Source organism: Salvia miltiorrhiza, unplaced genomic scaffold, assembly GCF_028751815.1.
Source record: "Salvia miltiorrhiza cultivar Shanhuang (shh) unplaced genomic scaffold, IMPLAD_Smil_shh original_scaffold_447, whole genome shotgun sequence".
NCBI classification, from domain to species: domain Eukaryota; kingdom Viridiplantae; phylum Streptophyta; class Magnoliopsida; order Lamiales; family Lamiaceae; genus Salvia; species Salvia miltiorrhiza.
In genome coordinates, this window is record NW_026651550.1 from 339,848 (window position 1) to 362,155 (window position 22,308).

Below are 22,308 nucleotides of genomic sequence, written 5' to 3' on the forward strand. Positions count from 1 at the left end.
GTGAATTCAAAACTTGAAAAAATGTTGGTTGTGAATTCAAGTTTTATCGGTTGTGAATTCACAACTTGAAATAGTGTGGGTTGTGAATTCACGCGAATTCACAACTAACACTATTTCAAGTTGTGAATTCAAACTTTAAAACTTGAATTCACAACCAATACTTGTTATTTAGTTGTGAATTCGAGTTTTAAAGCTTGAATTCACAACCAAAATTTATTTGATTGTGAATTCACCGGTTGTGAATTCGTGGGTATTTGTAAAAAATGTATATGTAAGGGTAAAATGGTAAATGTGAGTATTTTTTAAAGTTTTTATATTAGTGGGTAAAATTTATTTTTACTATATAAAAGTGGCTATTTTCAAAATCCACTCTTTTAAATTTAATATTTACATAAAATATATCAAATTAAAGCTCTTATCGTAACCTTTAATTTGATATGCATATTAAATATTTTATAATTAATTAAATTTTACAATTTTAAAAAGAAATAAAACAAAAAAAAATAAAAAAGTTAAAGAAAAAGAAAAAAATATGTATAATTTACAAATAAAACTTTAATTTTATTATAACTACAAATTACGATTCAATTCTCAAATTGATTAGAAATTGGTTTCAAATTGAAAATTATGTTTTTAATATATTATAGTCATAGATTATAGATATAGATTATTGTTTCTTTTTGCATAAAGGAATCCTATATTTTGGGAATAAGCCAAACCAAGATTTTTTTAAATCACGAATTGGTCTTTAGCTAAACTGATCCCTATATTTTGGGAAGAGGCCAAACCAAGATTTTATAAAATGACGAATTCGTTGTTGAGCTAAACTGATCCGTATAATTTGGGAATAAACCAAACCAATATCATGATTAATTCATTTTGGGAGTATTTATTTATGAATTGACCCGAAGTATTTTGAATCCAGTATAAAAAAAATAGCTCACCTCATAGGCCAATTCAAATCTATAAATACAGTACAAATGTTAATTTCAAATAAGACAAGTTTTCAGAAAAAAGAAAAGTAGATTTTGGTGGGACATTTTTCTCTCTGGCGGTTCATCGAAAATCAAAGTTGGAATCAGTTTTTTTTTTTTTTTTTTTTTTTTTGCAGGAAATCAGCTTGTGATAGTTTCGGTACAACATTCCCAACTTTCTCTACAATAAGTTTTCAGATATTGCAAATAAGTAATTCTTACACCAATGTACATCATTAAATAATTAGTAGGAGCATGCTAGGATTGTAATCTATGAAGTATTGTAAAAAATTTAGATAATTCAAGATAATAGATTCTCTAGCAAAAGAAGAATAATTAAATTTATAGTAGTTTCACTCTGACCATGGCTAACATCTCCACAATTCAATGAATTGAGGAGGTGCAACTCTTGACTTCAACTTCATGCTTTATCTGTTTCTATGCTTAAGATTTTGAAGCATTTATTCTTATTATGACTTATGAGAGTGAAGTAAGTTTTTGCAGGTGAAAATGTACACAGCAGGAGGTCCTCCAGTTACTAGGGAATTTAATCCGGTAAGATCTTCCAAACATTATTCATGAAACAAAATTGCATTTTATAAATTTAGTCGAAAATGGACTTGAGAATTCTTGGTAGCCAGGAAAAACTTCTAGTAATCCTCTTCTATATCTGTGAATCTTTACTCATTGCTTGAACTGGAGTGGAGTGATTAATATTACAGGAGAATATACCCATCGAAGAAGTCTTCAATCGCCTCGAATGCACACCACAAGGGTTGAGCACCAACCAAGTTCAAGAAAGATTGGATATATTTGGATACAACAAAATCAATGTTAGAACACCTCTTGACATACTCATTTAACTATTTTAGCTCCTTCTCATCCTTGCTCATTGTTTATAGGAAAACAAAGTTGTCAAGTTTCTTGGGTTTATGTCGAACCCTGTATGTTGGTTGATGGTAATAGCAGCTTTGGTGGCCATTGTTCTTGGAAATGGAGGGGTATTAATATTTACCCACCTCTCATTTCAACTCCCTTGTATTTATAATCCCAAATTTATAAAGCATTCTTCATTCGAGATTAGGGACAGAGAGAGATGAAGAAATCAAAAACTGAATCTTGGAAGTTGTTGTTATTCCCTGCAGGGTAAGCCACCTGATTATCCCGTTTTCATTGGCATCATCGTGTTGCTCATAATCAACTGCACGATCTGTTTCATCGAGGAAGATAATGCTGGAAAAGCTGCAGCTGCCCTCATGGCTAGATTGGCTCCAAAAGCCAAGGTTTGGTGATGCTTTTCATTATACCATCATCTGAAGCTTGGGAAACAAGTCTGATTTCGTGTCCAGGTTCTACGAGATGGAAAGTGGAGCGAAGAAGAAGCCGCGACTCTGGTTCCTGGTGATATAATTCGTATCAAAACCGGGGACATTATTCCGGCTGATGCACGCCTTTTGGAAGGAGATCCTCTTACAGTAGACCAGGTGCTTAAGAAATCTCCTCATATTTCTTGCTGTATTGATTTGCTACCTCTTATTTACTGCTTTTGGGTGTGTGCAGTCTGCTCTAACCGGAGAGTCTGTCCCGGTTACTAAGAATCCCGGTGATGGGGTATACTCGGGCTCAACAAGTAAGCAAGGAGAAATTGAGGGCATCGTCATAGCAACTGGACTGCACACTTTCTTTGCCAAAGCTGCTCATCCTGTCGACAACACTGACCAGCTCGAGTGTTTCCCGAAGGTGTGTGTGCATTGCAAACGAAGATGATTAGGCTCGTTATTGGAGTACACTAAATGTTGGTTTCCTCCAATGGCCAGGTTTTGATCCCAATAGTGAACTTATGCTGCTTGTGTATTGGAGTTGGGGTGTATATTGGTATGATTGTGTTGGTGACCATCCAGCATAGGCCGTATCGCCTTATGATAAATAGTTTTCTCGTGTTGCTCATTGGAGTGATCCCTATTGCAATGCCAAGCGTTCTCTCTGTCACCATGGCTATTGGATCACATCGCTTATCTCAACATGTATGAAGTTTCACAGCCTGAATATCAAAATATTGAATAATATGTTTCCATTTGGTAACTCAGGGTGTTATAACCAAGAGAATGACTGCAATCGAGGGACTGGCAAGAATGGATGTCCTCTGCACTGATAAAACAGGCACTCTCACTCTCAACAAGCTGACTGTGGACAAGAACATGATTGAGGTACTTCTCATGAACATCAAATGCACCAAATAATGTGCTAACTTCTTTTCCTGGCAGCCCTTTGCCAAGGGAGTCGACAGGGACGCGGTGCTCCTGATGGCTGCAAGAGCTTCGAGGCTGGAGAAGCAAGATGCAATTGACACTGTAATCGTCTCAATGCTGGGAGATCCAAATGAGGTATCATCTTTTTACACACTACTACCTTGATGATGATAGATCCATGCTTGAAACTGGTCTGTTTAAGGCGCGAGCCGGGATCACAGAGGTACATTTCCTTCCATTCAATCCAACAGACAAGAGAAGTGCTCTGACATACACAGATAAGGCCGGGAAAATGCACAGGGTTAGCAAAGGTGCACCGGAGCAGGTAACAACGTCTTACTCTTATCAATTGCTATGCAAGGGCTGACATTCTTTACCCAACCTTTCTAGATTCTCGACTTAGCACACAACAGATCAGAAATCAAACAAAGGGTGCATACTATAATTGACAAGTTTGCAGAGCGTGGACTCCGGTCCCTTGGAGTCGCTCGATAAGAAGTTCCTGCTGGCACTAAAGACAGCCGTGGTGGCCCTTGGGAGTTCGTTGGCCTTCTCCCGCTTTGTGATCCTCCTCGTAACGACAGTGCTGAGACGATTTGGAGAGCTCTTGAACTTGGTGTGAGTGTAAAGATGATAACAGGTGGGACACATGCTCCAAAAAATATCAGTTATGGCATGATCATGATCAAGAACACAACTAGAATATGGGTAAACTTCTGCAGGTGATCAATTGGCGATTGCTAAGGAGACAGGAAGAAGGCTTGGGATGGGCACAAATATGTATCCTTCATTATCTCTTCTTGGTGATTCCAGGGATGAGGCTAATGCGTCTCTACCCCTAAACGAGCTCATTGAGAAGGTCGATGGCTTTGCTGACATCTTTCCCGGTATGCATCCTTATGCATCATTGGCTTCATTTTTCTCTCAAATCTGATTCCAGTTGATCACCTGCAGAGCACAAATACAAGATTGTGAAGAAATTGCAAGATAGAAAACACATCTGTGGGATGACTGGTGACTGCGTGAATGATACCCCTGCCCTCAAAATAGCTGACATAGAGATTGCTGTGGCGGATTCGACATACGCTGCATGTAGTGCTTCTGATATATTTTTGACCGAGCCTGGTTTGAGTTCGATCATCAGCGCTGTGCCAACAAGCCGTGCCGTTTTCCAAAGAATGAAGAACTACGCGGTGATGACACCAGTAATCGTACTTGTTTCTTTTAGTTATCAGGCAGAAAGAGACTAATAGTTTCCATCTCTTTTCCCAGATTTACGCGGCTTCCATCAGCATACGCATGGTGGTAAGGAGCTTTATTTGAACATATATGATCTACATAATACTGAACATGAATTAAAAGAATGAAATTTGTTGTGTTGCAGCTGGGATTTATACTGCTTGGCGTGTTTTGGAAATTTGACTTTCCTCCATTCATGGTGCTCGTGATTGCCATCCTCAACGATGGTGAGTCATATTCTTGATCTAGGAAGCATACTCGAAACAAACAGCTCTTTATTTGCTCTTTTCATCTCAGGTGCTATGATGACAATATCGAAAGACAGGGTGAAACCTTCTCCATTTCCAGAGAGTTGGAAGCTGAGTGAGATCTTTGTACCTGGGTTAGCCCTAGGAAGTTACATGGCTCTAATGACTGCAATATTTTTCTGGGCCACCTACGAAACGGATTTCTTCCCAGTAAATCCATTCTCGAAAATCACTATTGTTGAAGAGTTTAGTTTTAAATTAAAGACTCCTCCTTTGTCCGTGCAGAACCATTTCAACATACAAAGCTTGAACAAGCACCACCTCAACATGTCGGATCCCTCACAAGCCGATCCACTCAATGAGATGATGGCATCTGCAGTTTATCTTCAAGTCAGCACGATCAGCCATGCCTTGATCTTTGTGACTCGTTCGAGGGGATTTTCTTTCCTCGAACGCCCTGGTCTCCTGCTTGTGACTGCTTTCCTTATTTCACAGCTGGTAATCTGCAGTTTCATGCATCTCTTTACAAGTTTCAAACTTAGATATTTACCAAACATTTCGGTTTGATCAGATTGCAACTGTTATAGCTGCCACTGCAACAATAAAATTTGCTGGGATTAGAGGCATAGGTTGGAGGTGGACAGGGGTGATCTGGCTGTATAATACGGTGACGTATATGCTTCTTGACCCCATCAAATTTGCAATTGGATATGCTCAGAGTCGAAAAGGGTGAGTTGATTGTCATAATACTAGAATAAAGAACGGTAAGTAAAATAGTGATGTGAATCAAGTGATTGTTTGGTGTTGGATGGACAGCCAGCAACATTGTCCGAGAAGAGCGGATTTACAGAACTTAATATCATGGCAGCAGAAGCTTAAACGACGTGCAATGATAGCAAGGTTAGCTTCTAGGGTTGGTTGGATTGAAGATGTTTTGCATCATCTAAGAATGTATGGTGTTGCTAATTTTGCAGGCGGTGAGAGAGTGGACATTGATGCCATGAACTAGCACTACACTGTTTAAACATCTCTCTCTCTCTTTTTTTTCTTTATATTATCGTTTTCTTCTATCCCTTGTTTTCACACGATTCTGTAGCTTCTGAAGTTGCCGTCAAAGAAGCAACATATTTTAGTTGTTGAGATAAACAAGTTTCAATATACATTATAGTTCAAGAAAACAACATTATTGTTTCAAGGGTTTTGAATGTTAAGTGAAAAAGGTTCTTAATTTGTACTCCTTCGGTCCCACGAAGCATGACACAGTTTCATTTTTGGTTTGTTCCACCAAGCTTGACCTGTTTCTAAAAATGACAAAAAAATTACTCCCTCCGTCCCAATATTGTTGGCCACATTTTCTTTTTGGTCTGTCCCATTATTGTTGGCCACTTTCTAAAATAAGGAAAAATTAGACTTAATTAAAGACCTTAATTAACTCACTAAATAAACCCTAATTATACCCTACTTAAACCTATTTTTTGGCATCATTTCTTTTCAACCTAGCCGTAACCCTTCGTCTCTCTCTCTCTCATCGGTCCAACCCTAGCTGCCAAACTTCGGCTCTCTCTCACCGTCGAATCGCCGATTGAACGACGATTACCCCTCTGAATCTAGGGGTTTCTCCCTTGGTTCCCCGATTAATTGCCTGTGTCTGTCCTTTTCGGCTCGTTTCATACGCTGCGATGAAGAAACACACATTTTGGTTCGACGAGTAGGCGTCTCCGGAGCCCGTCGCCTCTCTGAGCGGCGTCCTATTGGCCGCACCTCCCTCCGTCGATTCTCCGTTGTTTCGGCGGAGATTGTGCAGCAAGGGCTCCTCCTTTCGCCCTGCCGCCTCCGTTGACTCGCCGGCTTCACCGGAGCTCGTCGCCTCTCCGAGCGGCGTCCTGTTGCCGCAAGCACATCCCACCGCCGAGTCTCCGTCGATGCGGCAGAGGTTGGTGTTCGATCCGACTTTTCTTGCGAAAAAGCATCAGATCCATGGCTGCCCAATCGCAGGCGAAGTTATCGCCGCCTCTCCAGATTCTCTGCCACCTCGGGTGACCTATCCTTTTCCGTCGGAGTTGACGGAGACCGATGACCATTTCTCTGGTTTGATTGCGGCTGACACTTTGTCACCGTGGTCCCTTGGACCGTTCGGCCCAGCAGATTTGCTAGATGATGCGGACTCCAGTGGCTGGACGCAAGTCCCGGAGACGGAGATGCAGCCTGTTCCGATAGAGCAGCCTGTGATGACAGAGCAGCCTGTGATGAAGGAACATCCTGTGCAGAAGAAGAAACTTTCAAGATTCCAGATATTGAAGCAAATGTTTCCTTATTCGGTGAGAAATTTTCTTTTGTGGTTTGTTATCTGATTTTTAATGTGCTTGCAGTGGGGATTAAGCATGCATTGTTTGTTGATGGTATATATTATGCTGAAATGATGAATGCTATGTGAGAATTCTGTGATGAAAAATAGATATGCCTAATTTCTGAGTATTTCTTTGAAACTAGAGGTTAGGATTTTGATTGCATATGTTTACGGCCGCCTGGTGCCATCATTTATGAAGTTGTATCTGGTGTGTGATGGTTTGGGGCCGCCTGGTGCCTTCATTTATGATGTTGTATCTGGTGTGTGATGGTTTGGGGCCGCCTGGTGCCTTCATTTATGATGTTGTATCTGGTGTGTGATTGTTTGGGGCCGCCCGATGCCTTCATTTGTGATGTTGTATCTGGTGTTGATCATTAACAATAGGCCGCATTCATGGTTTTCATTCAAAATAGGCCGCATTCATGGTTTTCATTCAATCCAAATACTCAAAGCATTTTCCTTACAAAATGTAGTCAATAACTTTCAAACTAAAACAGACCACTGATCAATGGCATCTGTTTTTAACAAAATAAACCTACTTTTCCTAAATTCCTAGTTGTAGGAAGTCATTTAGAAGCCCTTGCTGTGGAAAGGGATATCCCAACTTGTCAAGAAGCTCTTGCACCAAATGCATTGGTGCATTTTCTTTCAAGTAGTTAAGACACTCTTCCACCAAATGCATTGACACTTCCAAATCTCTTGGCAACTGATTTGCTCTCATTAATGCATCTTTCCCCATGTGTGGGATTTTGTATGCATTATGCCCTTTCTGCTTCATTATCTCCACCATACATGATTGCAAACTTAGAAACACCTTGTTTAGTGTTTGAGGAGACAATTGTGCATAAGAATTTTCAACTGCCTTCACAAGATCATCACAATTGTAACACGCATGTTCAGTTTGTATGCTTTGAATAGCTCTAAACCATCCCAAGTCGTTCACATTTGTGTCCGGACTGTTTGGTGGCTGTTGAACTATTCTTATGTCAAATCCATGAGCTGTGGCAGCAGCTCTAAAATCAGAATCTGAGTCCAGAATATGGGGTTTCGCATTATCTTGCTGAATATAGATCAATTTACTTGCAAATCTTGGCCACTTTGCAAATATGGCTGGTAGAAGCTGTTTTAAAAAAAAAAAAAAAATGAAAGAGCAGTCTCAATTTCATTTAACAAAAAAATACATTGCACTTCCACATTATCCACATATTTGAGGTCGTTTGCATACCTGGTTTATGAAGCACCCTTTCATCACCTCTTTGGTCACGGACTGTATAGGCTTTGTTTCCATAGTGCCCACTGGTCTGTTTTTGTTGTTTCTCTTGGCAGGAACTTGTTCTATTAATGGAAAGATTCCAATCTTCCCATTAAATAGGCATTCACCCGAATCTGAAAATATTGGCCTACATACGGCACATACAAACATTACCTTTTTTATGAAAGTCTTTCTCTTGCATGTTCGGTGAGGATCTCCCTCAGCCAGTGTTAGGTAGAATCTATGTGTTGCCTTTGTGATGTAGAACCACTTTTCATCTATGTGAATGGTGTTGTCCATAGCCTTAAACTTCAATGCCAACATAATGCGATCAAATTCCAATGCCTCTAATGAAAAATGCAGTCGCATCAACTTATTTGGGGCTGTGAGATCCGGCTTAATAGCACTTGAATGCGCTCTGATCAGCCCCTTGTTTACCCACCTCCAAACTGTGCTTTCGCTTTGATTTATCCCCACTGCAAGTCGTCTAATTGTTGATCTTTTGTGTAGCTCTAGGCTTTGAATTACCTCTATGTCGACACTAACTCTTTTCCTTCTTGCAGCACCTGGTTTGTGGCTTGTTAAAAATATTTCATCACCTTTTTCCTTTTGTTTCTTGGCAGCCGCCCAAAGTCGAGCGACGGTGCGTTGGGAGGAGTTGAAGAGGGCTGCAGCCTCCTTCATGGCACCATGTCTAGGTTTGCCATTCTTCAAATTTGCAAGAAGAAACTGCACTATTTTGTTCCTATCTTTGGTAGAGAGGTCTTTGATGACCATAGTGTATGTAGTTTTTGAGTTTTTGGAGCAGAACTTGATTAGTGAAAATCTGCCAAATGATGGCAGATTTATAGATTTGTTTTTGGGGGAAAACTAAATTTGTACTCAAATTTGTGTAATGATGGAGATTTATAGATTTGGAGGCCAAAAAAACTGCCGCCTCTTTTTGTTCATTTTTGCCTTATTTAAATTATTTTTTGTTAGTCATAGCTTTGAGTTAATTTAAAAACTTGAAATTAGTGAATACTGGTGACTTCAAATTAATGAATGGAACAGCCGAAATTATTGAATATTGGTGACTTCATATTTAAAGTTGACTTCAAATTAGTGAATGGAACAACCGAAATTATTGAGTATTGGTGACTTCATATTTAAAGTGAAAAATGAAACAGCAAAAATGAATGAAAACAGCCGAAAATGACTTCATAATTATAGAGTTAATTAATGAATGAAACAGCCGAAAATTAAACAGCGAAAAAAAGATAAAATACCTCTAATTATATGGGGACCACACTTATCTCCACTAACTAATATTGGGACGGAGGGAGTACCATTTATTCACTTTTTCACTTTTTCACCTACCACACTTAAAAGATAAAATACCAATTTCTTAATTCTCATGTAAAAAAGAACTGTGTCATGCTTCATGGGATGGAGGGAGTATCAGTGAATTGACAAACTCAATCAAGCAGGACGGTGGAATATATACTAAAAATAAATAAAATTAGTTACTAACTTACTACTATAACAAAAGTCATACGAACGAAAAAAAATATATATATATATAAGAGGGTTACGGTATAAATATTTTTTAACATATAAAATACGAATTAACTAAAATGTATGAATTATGTGTAGAATACGTATGAATTTACTGTGTAATTGAAAATATTTATTAGTTTATAAGAGGTGTTTTTATTTTAACCTGAAAATATTTCTTAGAGTTGTTTTTATTTTAACGCAGCCGAAGAGACCGCGTACTCATTTATTCGAATTTGTGTTAGAGCATCCACAACGCTTACACGATAGCCCCTTACTCGTGTAAGTGTGCTATCGTGTAAGCGTTGCAGGAGCAGCTTACACGAGGGCTACACGTTCTATCGTGTAGCCCTTTAAACGGTGGATGACACGCGCCTCTATAAAAAAAATTGAAAATTCGAATTTTGAATTAAAGTGGCAGCTTCGACTCCTCGATTTGCGTGCAAAAATTTGACCGTTTCAATTTTTTTTTAATTTTTTCTTCTCTTTATAAATCCTTCTTCCTTCTTCCTCACTTTCACTCCACAATTCTCCTTCTTCTTTCAATTTCTTTCCTTCTTCTTCCTCTTTCAAGCGCTTTCATCTTCTTTCTTCCGACAATGGCGGAATCCGACCACGGTTCTTCGTCTGATTCATCCGACGGTGTAGCTCATGCGATCATGGAGGAGATAGAGTTGCAGAAACAACTGCTTGCTCACATCTATGCCCAGTCGGCGCCGGAGGCAGGACGTGTGAAACGTCACCGATCTTACGTCCACCGTGATAGAGAGGAAGCCCATCTACGTCTTATGCAAGACTACTTCAACGACAATCCGATGTACGGACCTACATTTTTTCGGCGGCGTTTTTGAATGCAGAAGGAGCTGTTCTTGCGCATCGTGGAGGCTGTTCAAGGTGAAGATACTTTCTTCCAGATGACCACTGATGCAATAGGTCGGGACTCTCTTTCCCCGTTGCAGAAATGCACGTCGGCTATCCGCCAGTTAGCCACCGGCGTCAGTGCGGATACTTTTGACGAGTATCTCAGAGTTGCCGACTCCATCGGGCGTGTATGCCTCAAGAAGTTCTGCAAGGCGGTCATTCGGGCTTTTGGAGCCCATTATCTGTGCCGTCCAACGCCGGAGGACATCACACGCCTTACCCAGATGCACGAGGCGCGACACGGATTTCTCGGGATGCTCGAGAGTCTTGATTGTATGCATTGGGGGTGGAAGAATTGCCCAAAGGCGTGGTACAGCGCCTTCACACGCGGGGATCAGGGAGAGCCCAACTTGATATTGGAGGTCGTTGCATCCCACGATCTGTGGATTTGGCATGCCTTTTTCGGTGTGGCTGGTTCGAACAACGACATCAACGTTCTCAACCAGTCGCCTCTCTTCACCGACGTGTTGGATGGAACTGCCCCGCCTGTGCTCTTTCAGGCGAACCATCGCTACTACCAGATTGGCTACTACTTGTGCGACGGCATATATCCAAAGTGACGTTGTTTAGTCAAGAGTCCACCGATGGCGACAAATCAGAAGGAGGCGAGGTTCAAGAAGATGCAGGAATCGGCACGAAAGGATGTCGAACGTGCCTTTGGAGTCCTTCAAGCACGGTGGGGAATCATTCGCAGCCCCGCGCGGAATTGGTACTTGGAGCACCTCCGAGACATCATGCTGTGTTGCATCATTCTCCACAACATGATTGTGGAGATGAAGGTGAAGGAGCAACCAACTGGAGAGATGACGACGCGGGACATGGGGCGTCTAGCAGTGACTCGACGGAGAGTGGTCGAGCAACCCCAGTTTCATTCGAGGAATATGTCCAAAGAGATGCCCTTCTCCGAAATAGGCAGTTGCACGCCGCGTTCCAATATGATTTGATGGAGCATGTTTGGGCACGTTTCGGACCTCTAGGGCCGGAATAGTTATTTGTAGGATTTGTTTTTATTTTATTAAATTTTATGTAATTTTTAGGATTTCAAAATTAATGCAATTTAAATTTGAAGTAAATTGTGTAATTTAAATTTATGAAATTAAACTTAAATGATAAATGAAAAAATCAAAACTAATGTTATCATGTAACCCCACTGCAGCATCTTTACACTATGTGGTCCCCCATCATAAAGTAGGCTATCATGTAATGCTCTTATACACGTCATTTACATTTATCATTTCCCTCTATTTTGATATACAGTTGAATTAAAAATTGGTGTCGTTGGGATTGAGAAGTAAGGTGTATGGTCTTGTGGGGCCCGCGCAAATTTAATGACTTATCTACCAGTAAATGCAACAGCTGCTACCCAATTACAATTACACAGCTCAATTTGCCCTAGCTATGAATACAAATACAATCGATTATAATTTGGCCTCAAAAGAAAAAACTAGTCTGTGTTAAAGTGAGTGATCTGTTGTGTAATTTGGTTATGGATAAAGGCGCACAGAAACAGCCTCAGCTCCCGCTGAAGACCCGCATCAGCCTCTTCTTTCTCAATGCCGTCACCGACGCCTCCACCTGCTCCAACGGCACCGTCAACCGCCGCCTTTTCAGCATGGTGGAGTCCCTGAGCAGCTTGAGGGTGCCCGCCAGCTCCAAACCCCGCAAGAGCGTCATAACCTCCGACGTCACCGTGGACCCCTCCCGCGACCTCTGGTTCCGCCTTTTCGTCCCTTGCGATTCCGACCAGCAGAAGCTCCCCGTGATTGTCTTCTTCCACGGCGGCGGCTTCGTCTACCTCTCCCCCGATATGAAGGCCTACGACGAGGTCTGCCGCCGCTTCGCTCGCACGCTCCCGGCCGTGGTGGTGTCGGTGAACTACCGGCTGGCGCCGGAGCACCCGTATCCGGCTCAGTACGACGACGGATACGACGTCGTCAAGTTCCTGGACGAGCAGAGGGGGATTCTGCCGGAGAAGGCGGACTTGTCGCGCTGCTTTCTGGCGGGGGATAGCGCCGGTGGGAATCTGGCCCACCACGTGACTCTACGCGCCGCCCAGTCAGCGACAGCGTTTGCTCGGATCAAGGTGTTGGGAGTGGTGGCCATACAACCCTTTTTCGGAGGAGAAGAAGCCTCCAAGTCGGAGATGGAGCTGCAAGGGATCGATGTGATCGTCACCAACCAGCGCACCCAATTCATGTGGAAAGCCCTTATGCCTCAAGCTGACCGCGACCACCAGGTCATCAACGTTACCGGGCCCAACGCCGTTGATATATCCAAAATTGATTTTCCGGCGACCATGGTGGTGGTGGCGGGCTTCGATTCCCTCAAGGACAGGCAGATCAGGTACTACCACTGGCTTAGAAATTCCGGCAAAGAAGCTTATCTGGTCAACTACCCCAACATGATCCACGCATTCTACATTTTCCCAGAACTTTCTGAATCTGCGCTGCTCATTTCCGAAATCAAAAATTTCATCAACAAACACTCCTCTGGCTCTGCTGCAACAACCTAGCTAATTAATGTATTTTTCTATTTTTATCGCTCATCACTTTGCTACCTACTTTACCTACCTAATGTACCAATGTCAATTTAATAATTACTCATCCAACAAAATCTTTATGCACGGAATTGTTCTTTTTTTCTCTCTCTCTCTTTCCTGTACGTTTTATTTTAATGCATAGTCGGCGAATTTTCGCTTTTAGGTATACTACTAGTTACGTGGTTCGTAAGAGCATCCGCAATCGAGTTCCTTGATAGCTTACTTGATAGTGTTTGTGTTATTGAGTAGGTAGTGCTGCATTGGGGTTCCTTGATAGCCTACTTGATAATATTAGTTTTGATTTTATGTTTTTCATTTAAATTTTATTGCATAATTTTAATAACACAATTTATTTCAAATTTAAATTGCATTAATTATAAAATTCTAAATATTACATAAAACTTAAATAAAATAAAAACAATTCATAAAAATTAACTACTCTGGCCCTAGAGGTCCGAAACGTGCTCAAAGGTGCTCAATCAAATTATATCGAAGCTGAGCATGTAGTTGTCTATCTCGGAGAAGGCTATCCCTTCGCACATATTCCTCGAAGGACACCGGTGTTTGTCCAGCACTCTCCGTCGAACCACTGCTAGACGCCCCGTCATCATCTCTCCAGTTGGCAGCCGCTTCACCTTCGTGCTCCACAATCATGTTGTGGAGAATGATGCAACACAACATGATGTCCTTCAGGTGCTCTACGTACCAATTGCGCGCCGGACTTCGAATGATTCCCCACCGAGCTTGAAGGACTCCGAAGGGGCGTTCCACATCCTTCCGTGCCGATTCTTGCATCTTCTTGAACCTTGCCTCCTTCGTATTGGTTGCCATTGATGGACTCTTCACGAAGCAACGCCACTCCGAATATATGTCGTCACACAAATAGTAGCCCATCCGGTATTCGCGCTGGTTGGCATGAAAGACCACCGGCGCCGCAGTTTCTCCTAACACGTCGGAGAAGAGAGGAGACTGATTCAGCACATTGATGTCGTTGTTTGAACCAGCGACGCCGAAGAAAGCATGCCAAATCCACAAATCGAAAAAGGCAACGGCCTCCAATATCAAGGTGGGCTCTTCCTGATCCCCGCGTGTGTATGCGCCGTGCCACGCCTTTAGGCAGTTCTTTCACGCCCAATGCATGCAGTCTAAGCTCCCGAGCATCCCGGGAAAACCATGTCTCGCCTCGTGCATATGAAAAAGGCGTTGCACGTCAGTTGCCGTTGGACGGCGCAAGTAATGGGCTCCAAAAGCCCGTATGACCGCCACTTTGAGATACTCATCGAACACATCCGCACTAACCCCGGTGGCTAATTGGCGGATAGCCGACGTGCATTTCTGCAAAGGAGAAAGAGAATCTCGACCGAGTGCATCAGTGCTCATATGGAAGTAAATATCTTCACCTTGAACAACCTCGACGATGCGCAAGAAGAGCTCCTTCTGCATGCGAAATCGACGCCGAAAAAAAGTAGGGTCGTACGTTGGATTGTCGATGAAGTAGTCTTGCATAAGACGTACATGGGCCTCTTAACGATCACGGTGGACGTATGATCGGGGATGTTTCGCACGCGTCGGCTCCGGCGCCGGTTGGGGGCAGTATGATTGAAGCAGTTGTTTCTGCAACTCAACCAACTCCATGAACTTTTCAGCGACTTCGTCGGAATCGGGCGAAGAATCATGTTCAGGTGACGACATTTTTGGAAGAACGAATATGATATTTTGCAAGAAAAATTGTAGGAGGAAGAATGAATGAGTTGTGATGAATGAAAGTGAGTTGTGATGAATGAATGAGAGAGAAGTATTATTTATAGAGAGAAAAGAAGATAAAAAAAAAAAGAAAAATGGATGCAAACGGACGAAAGAGCCGTTGGGGAAGAAAAAAAAATGAAAAACGGTCGAAAAAGCCGTTGAATTTTTTTATTTTTTTTTTCTAGCGCGTGCAGAGCACGCGCCTTCTCGAGGTTACCCGATAACTCGAGAACTCCTCGAGGAGCTCCCCCCCGCATCGCGCTCCTCGACGCCCTCCCTCTCCTCGAGTACCCACTCGAGTACCCGCGTTGCTGGTGCTCTAACCCCATCGAATTTCTTCATTTCTTCGTCCCACTGTATCTAAGACTCTTTTTATTTAAGGCGTTCCACTGTAAGTGAGACTCTTTCATTTTTAGTAAAAACTTTTACCCTTTAAACACATTTTCACTTTTTCACCTACAAACAAAATACATTTTTCTTAATTTCCGTGTAAAAAAAAAGGTTTCACATACAGTGGGACGGAGGGAGTACACTTTTACCTATTAATCATCTCTAAATAAATTACTCCCTCCGTCCCGCTATTCATGACACGTATTCCATTTCGGGTTGTCCCACCGATAGGGATGTCAATCAGGCCAACCCGCTCGGTTTCGGGCCAACCCATTCGGTTTCGGGTTATTTTCGATTCGGGCTAGTCGATTTTTTTTATTTTTCGGGCTAAAATTTTTCGACCCTAACACTAACCCACTCGGTTTCGGGCTAGCCCGTTCGGGTCCGCAAGTTTGTGATTTTTTTATATGTTTAATTTTTTTTTATAAATAATCATATTCTTGTAATAAAAATATGTCGTATTTTTTAAATCAATACATTTCGCCTTATTTTAGATACAAAAATTAGTGTTATTTTAACGTAAGTTTACATAATATCTAACTTTAACTTCATTTCCGATATAAATTGTATATAGATTTAATATAAATGACTATCTAGATAGCATAGGTGCGGGGGGGCGGGTGCGGGAGCGATACGATTCCAGTGCGGGGATACGGATTTTTCAAAAATGGTAGGGTGCGATTCGTGAAGGATACGTCCGTGTTTTATATATATATATATATTGTTATTATATATGACCATTTAAAGAATTAAAATTTGTTAAAGGCCCAAAGCAATTAATTAATTAGAAGCCCAAGCCCAAGCTCAAGCCCAATTTTCCTTTTTACCCTAATTAAAAACTCACTCACACCACAACACACACACACAACTCACGCCCCCCCTCCCGACTCCCTCTGCTCACTCTCCTTCTCTCTTCCTCCCTCGGCCCTCTCCCTCTCGGCCTCTTGCCGCCGCGCCACCGGACGGCAGCACCGTCGGCGGAGACCGGAAGCTCCGCCTCATCTCCCTCTTGCTCCATCGACTTCTCCCTCTTCCCCCTTATCTCTCCTCACCATCCTCTCTGTCCTTTCCTCACTGCGCCCCAGTCGCGGCGTCCTCCCTTTTCCGGCGACAATCGCCGCCAGCCACCTCTCTCTCCTGCCCGGCGTCACTCTCACCTCTCTGTGGTCCTTTCCTGGAGCCACCGCCGCCGCCCCTGCTTCGACAGAGGCGCGCCCAGCCGCCTCCCCTCCTTTCCAGATCTAGCACCGCACCACCGTCCCTCGCTGGAAACATCCCCTCCTTCCTCTATATCTCCCTCGCCACAGCCGGATTCGTGAGATTGGCGCACCCGACACGCGAATCCGATTTTTTTTTTGTTTTTTTGGGGGGATTCGCCAGGTGGCGAATCCCGTGCGAATCCCACGCGAATCGCGCCCGCACCCGCCCCCCGCGCGAATCGGATACTGCACGGGGTTGATTTCCGGCGAATCCGTGCATTATAGATGACTATCTTTCTTTGACTTTTATATCATAGATATTTGTTATTAACCGTTCGAAAAAATTGAAACATATTCTACACGCATCAAAATATTATTATTGAATTAAAAAGTAAAGTATTAAAATTTAAAAATTAATTATTAAGAAAATGTTCGGTCAATCGGGCCAACCCACTCGGTTTTTGGGCCAACCCTATTGGGCTCGGGCTATTTTCGCTTCGGGCCATTCGGGCTAAAAAAATTTAGCCCTAACCCACCTTTTTTATCGGTCTATTCGGATCGACCCGTCGATTTTGGGCTTTTTTGACATCCTTCCCCACCGATAATGGCTCATTTCTATTTTAGGAAATAATAAGGGGGTAGTTAGTGTTCATTAAATCACTAATTGACAGCCTAATTACAGCACACTCTCACTTAGTTAAAAACGCGTCTAACTAAAACGTGTTTGACTAAATCATGCTTGAAATTGGAACAGACGATCGGATCTGTAAGATAGAGAAATCATTTCCATTTTACAAAATTCTTCAAGTCCGCCGCAGAGAAACCCTAAATCTAGAGCTTGAAGGTTTCGCCTGAAACCTCCATCTCTCTTCGCCTGCCGCCTCTCGTCGTCTTGTTTGGGTGTAAGCCGTCGCCCTCTCTGCATTCGTCTCTTACCAATTTGGCCTCCACCATCGTCTTCCCCCTTTCCAGAAATCCCTATGATGTAAACCCTTACCCAAAATCAGATCAATCTCTCTCTTCGTCTTCCGCCTTTCGTCGCCCGTTCTCTGAGAGTATTTTTGCCAAAATTTGAGGGATTTAACCAAATAGATGTCGAAATATTACGGAGATTCATATGATTGGAAATGGATGAGTTCTTTGGAGACATGGATCAAGGTCAAGGTGATTGAAGATGGATGCAGAGAACGGCATCACCTGGCTTTAGCCCAACAAGGTAAAGGCCGAAATAGCTAATAATCCCCTTAATCACAAACTCAAAGATGTGGACCACACTCCTTATTCCTCTAATTTGCTTCTCCTTAATCTCCGTGCCGAAAAGTAACGTACCATGAATAGCGGGACGGAGGGAGTATATTTTTCTTGCAAAATAAAAATAGATTCTACTATTTTTTAATTTTTTTATTCTTTAATCATACTTATCTAAATTCTCGTGGCGAAAAAAAAGTTGACACTTGTTATTGGACGAAGGGAGTACTTGAGTATAGTTCAACCATCTAAAATCGTAGTCGTGGTGGATGATGACGAAGAACTAAAATGATAATACTAGTATGGTTTAGCTATTCAAACACAAATAAGAAGTGATTTTGTTATTCATTCTAGTATCAAACACATATACCATTACTCGCTAATTATCCGAACTCATTTTAAAGAAATATAAATATAATTTGTTACAATAATTTGATATATACCACAATAACAGCACGCACATTTGATAAATATTAATAATGAATAATGGAATAAATAACAAAATATTAAAAAAAGAAAAGTTTGCGTAGAGACATTGATTAATGTTCAAAATACATGAACTTTGATAATTTTTGGAATTTCCCATAACAGTCAATTCATGAATACATAAACTTTACACAGTTTTTGGTTTTTCCCAAAATAAATAAAAGTTTGTTCTAAATACATGAACTTTCATAATTTTTGGAATTTCCCATAACAGTCAATTAAAATAATATTTAATCTAGCGTGACGGTAAATTTTGTTGACGTAAAAGATATATATGATGTTATATACTATAAAACTTGGATATTTTAATTATTGTGAAATAAATTGTACCAAATTAAAACTTTAAGATATTACACGATATCAAAATCTAACTCTAAGACAGATTTAATTTTTATCTGAATTGACTTTCGTGGGAAATTCCAAAATGTGTGAAAGTTTGTGTATTTAGAACACATTTTTATTTGTTTTGGGAAAAATAAAAAATTGTGTAAAGTTTATGGATTTAAAACAAATTAACCCAAAAAAAAATGATTTAGCATTCATTTTGGTCCCAAACTTGTATGTTGATACTCATTAATTACCTAAATCTATTTAAATTATTAAATATTTAGTTAATTGAGGGTAAATACTATTCTCAAATTATTTTCATACTATCAATTATAAGTTTATAATCTAAATTATCAAAAATATTTTTTAAAATCTTGAACTATCTGAGTCCCTATTATTTGTAGATTAGATTTTCATATTCCACCAAAATTTAATTATTCGTTCACAATAAATTGGTTTAAACTCATCACAACAAAAGTATAAGGACATATGAAAATCAAAAAATTGTACAAGGATATAATGAAAGTGAAGAGGTCCAAGGTAAAAGTGTCTGCGGCTTCATTTTTATTTTGAATCGGCCCGAAACCGTCAATTCACGATTTCAAAAATTTGAAACCGAATCGAATGAATCGAATGACAGGTTATACGGTTCACGATTTTTTGAATCAAAATCGACGGTTATAGTCCGACTTCGAACAACCAATTAACGATTTTAACGACGATCGAAAAAAAAATTAAATAATAAAATTACAAAAATTAAAATTAAAAATATAATAATTTAATTCGCTACATTTCAAAAATCACGTTAAAATATAATTTCAAATAATTTCAAAATAATTGATGATTTTATTTGTCAAAACCAGATAGGCAGCTTTAGAAAAATGTTTGATTAGTATAATTTTGCAATTAATGGAAATTTGGGGTACAAACGGACAACTAACTTTGGGTTACGTATGAGTGGGGCCCATAAATCATAATCATACTTACTGCGACCATTCAACAAAGGGAAGGAGGAAAAAGGCGAATCTCTATCTTCTCTCTCTCATCCGCCGGCCTGCGTCTCCGGAGGAAAACTTAAGCTTTCGATTCGTCGGATTTTATGGATTTCAAGTCGGATTTCAACTTCGCCGCCGCCCCTATCTTCACATCATCCTCCAACTCTAATTATATCATTTCAATTCACGCCCTCTCTCTCAGGATACGTCAATCTCCTCTAACCGATCCCTAATAGGTAACAAGCAATCCACGAAACGCTTCCCTTTCTTCCTTTATCATTTGTTTCAAATCTATTCCTATTCTGGGCGCTCTGTGGCTCTGAAAGATGAGCAGTGGTAGTGGCCACAGGGCTAAAGCTCATAGCATCTCTGGTTGGACCGCTTTTGACCTTGAGCAAAGAAGGAAGCAGCAAGCTCAAGGTGATGATTCCAATCCTTATCCCTCCTTATCACCCCTACCTGCGCCCCAAACCTTGTTAACAAAAAACCAATCCCTTTTTTCAGACAAGCCCTTTTCATCCCTACTTGCCCCTTCAATTGATTTTCCTTGTTTGAAAAATAAAAAGACTTGTACAGCTGAGTCTGTTGGCACCGTTAAGGCTTATGGAAAGCTTAAAGATGTTCATCCTTGGGCAGATGAAAGCTTGATTCAGGATGTCTTGGCTGGTGTAAACAACAATGTTGATGAGGCTTTGTCTTTACTAGAAGCAATGCTCACCACTGAACATAAAGTCGGGTCAAGTTGCACTAATTTTGACATCCCAGATGCTTCTTTCTCGTCCAATGACAATCACAAACAACCCATGGATGAGGAATCTTCATTACAATTACTGGAGGCCATCAAGTCTTTACCCATTGAACCCGAGCCTGAGTGGGGAGAGGATGATGTCTATCTAATTTACCGCAAGGATGCAATAAGGATGATGAGGTATTGCATCATTTATGCTGATTAAGATCACAGTCTCATAGCTTGTGAATAAAGATTATGGCCTTTTGCTTTTCTTATCATATGTTTAGTGTGTGCTGCTGTGATACTCTTCAGTTCAAAGAGCAGGCACTATATTGTCATTGCTCTTTATATTTGTTATTGTCTTTTGAGTTCTGATTCAGTCGTGCCATTTCCATCTGAAGTTGATAAGTATCGATTTGTTTAGTTGTATACTTTTTTCTTAGCTTGTTAATATATAGTCCTAACTCAGTTCCATCAGAATGACCCATCAGATGCTAAGAAAAAAATGCTTTTTCTGAATTTTTCCTTTCATATTAACCCTTTGAGACGTGTAAAACCAGAATTATGTGCCTCTAAGTTGATCGAGTTTATTCAAATCCATTGATGCAGAATTCTTGATGTGGCGGTATAAAATGTCTGCCCGTGAATTTTTGCCCAAGTTATTACTTGGAAAAAAAAAAAAGATCCCTGTTCTCCACTATCAACTGCTCACTCCCAATCAGGAATTTTCAATAATCTTTTGTTGCGATTTTATTTGTTCCATCTTATACGATCAGATCAGCGTCTCGTCATTCCAAGTCCGCTAATGATGCATACATAAGGGGTGACCATGCAGCCGCACGTCATTTCTCGCTTAAAGCTCAACAGGAATGGGCTGCTGCTGAGAGGCTCAATGCTGAGGCAGCCAAAGAAATTCTGGATGTGAGGAATTGTAAAAATGATCTATGGACATTAGATTTACATGGTCTTCATGCAGCAGAAGCAGTTGAAGCGTTGCATGAACGTTTAATGAGTGTCGAATCCCTAGTTTCACAAAACCGTTTAGCAGCACAGCAAGGAATGCTAAAGGAATCCGGCATGTCTGTTGCTGCATCTGTGCAATCTTCTGGTCAGATTGAGATGGAGAAGTTTGGGAGACAGCACCCAACTTCTAGGCAGAGGATTACATTATTACAAGTCATAACTGGTACGTGCATATCTTTCCAGAAAATAGAGAATCCGTTGGAAGAAGGTTGATTCTGAGTTGTGTGCACTTGGTGTTGAAAACTACTTAGAACCCTTTGCAACTTTAGATATTGGCACTCACTTCTTTCCTGTATGTAGGTTAGCAAATAAGGAATCTGATCTAACACAGTCTTATATTGCATCTCTCGCAGGAAAGGGTAATCATAGTCGGGGATCAGCTGCACTCCCATCAGCTATCAGAAACTTTCTTAGTGAAAATGGGTGAGATTTCCTTGTTACATTCAGAGCAAAACTTTCGACAGGAAATTTTTGAATGAAGATAGTACAGTGGAACAAAATGTCGTGGTATTTAAAAATTAGTAAACTCTGTGCAGGTATAATTTGGATGAGACTAGACCTGGGGTGATCATGGTACGACCCAAGTTTCGGTTGCAATGAGCATTTGTGGAGAAACAAATGAGCTGGTGGTATGGTAAAACAAGGTTGCTTGTTAGGTAACATAGGTTTAAGTGAGATGTACACTGAAATATTTGAGAATTTGGCATGAGAAACAATAAGGTCGCTTGCAGTCTTGATCTATTTATATATGCAATGGGAAATATTAGTGTGTTGATATCTGGGTACATTGCAAAATATAAATATAATATGTTGCAGAAGCACTGGAGGTCCATATCCTTGTGGGCTGGGGAGACATGAT

The 22,308-nt window shown here is 40.9% G+C and overlaps 3 protein-coding genes and 1 pseudogene across 3 annotated transcripts; all 4 read left to right on the top strand.

Moving 5' to 3' along the window:
- Positions 1–1,104: 1,104 nt before the first annotated feature.
- Positions 1,105–5,750, top strand: LOC131004615 (plasma membrane ATPase 1-like; annotated as a pseudogene).
- A 300-nt stretch (positions 5,751–6,050) lies between these two features.
- Positions 6,051–9,259, top strand: LOC131004618 (uncharacterized). Its single transcript, XM_057931313.1, has 2 exons — positions 6,051–7,028; positions 8,933–9,259. Exons 1-2 carry the CDS (start codon positions 6,633–6,635, stop codon positions 8,969–8,971), a joined length of 435 nt encoding a protein of 144 aa, XP_057787296.1. The 5' UTR covers positions 6,051–6,632; the 3' UTR covers positions 8,972–9,259.
- Positions 9,260–11,833: 2,574 nt separating this feature from the next.
- Positions 11,834–13,385, top strand: LOC131004619 (probable carboxylesterase 18). The gene has a single exon (XM_057931314.1). The coding sequence runs from the start codon at positions 12,253–12,255 to the stop codon at positions 13,276–13,278; it is 1,026 nt and encodes a 341-aa protein (XP_057787297.1). The 5' UTR covers positions 11,834–12,252; the 3' UTR covers positions 13,279–13,385.
- A 6,276-nt stretch (positions 13,386–19,661) lies between these two features.
- Positions 19,662–22,228, top strand: LOC131004622 (uncharacterized). The gene is made up of 4 exons (XM_057931321.1): positions 19,662–20,624; positions 21,203–21,612; positions 21,803–21,872; positions 21,986–22,228. Exons 1-4 carry the CDS (start codon positions 20,023–20,025, stop codon positions 22,047–22,049), a joined length of 1,146 nt encoding a protein of 381 aa, XP_057787304.1. The 5' UTR covers positions 19,662–20,022; the 3' UTR covers positions 22,050–22,228.
- The last annotated feature ends 80 nt before the right edge of the window (positions 22,229–22,308 follow it).

Bases quoted from the DNA above. Each gene is read 5' to 3' on its own strand.
- LOC131004618 (XM_057931313.1), top strand. From the start codon at position 6,633: ATGCGGCAGAGGTTGGTGTTCGATCCGACTTTTCTTGCGAAAAAGCAT. The intron at 7,029-8,932 runs GTGAGAAATTTT...GTTTCTTGGCAG, and splicing joins AGCAAATGTTTCCTTATTCG to CCGCCCAAAGTCGAGCGACG.
- LOC131004619 (XM_057931314.1), top strand. From the start codon at position 12,253: ATGGATAAAGGCGCACAGAAACAGCCTCAGCTCCCGCTGAAGACCCGC.
- LOC131004622 (XM_057931321.1), top strand. From the start codon at position 20,023: ATGAGCAGTGGTAGTGGCCACAGGGCTAAAGCTCATAGCATCTCTGGT. The intron at 20,625-21,202 runs GTATTGCATCAT...TTATACGATCAG, and splicing joins GATGCAATAAGGATGATGAG to ATCAGCGTCTCGTCATTCCA. The intron at 21,613-21,802 runs GTACGTGCATAT...CATCTCTCGCAG, and splicing joins ATTATTACAAGTCATAACTG to GAAAGGGTAATCATAGTCGG.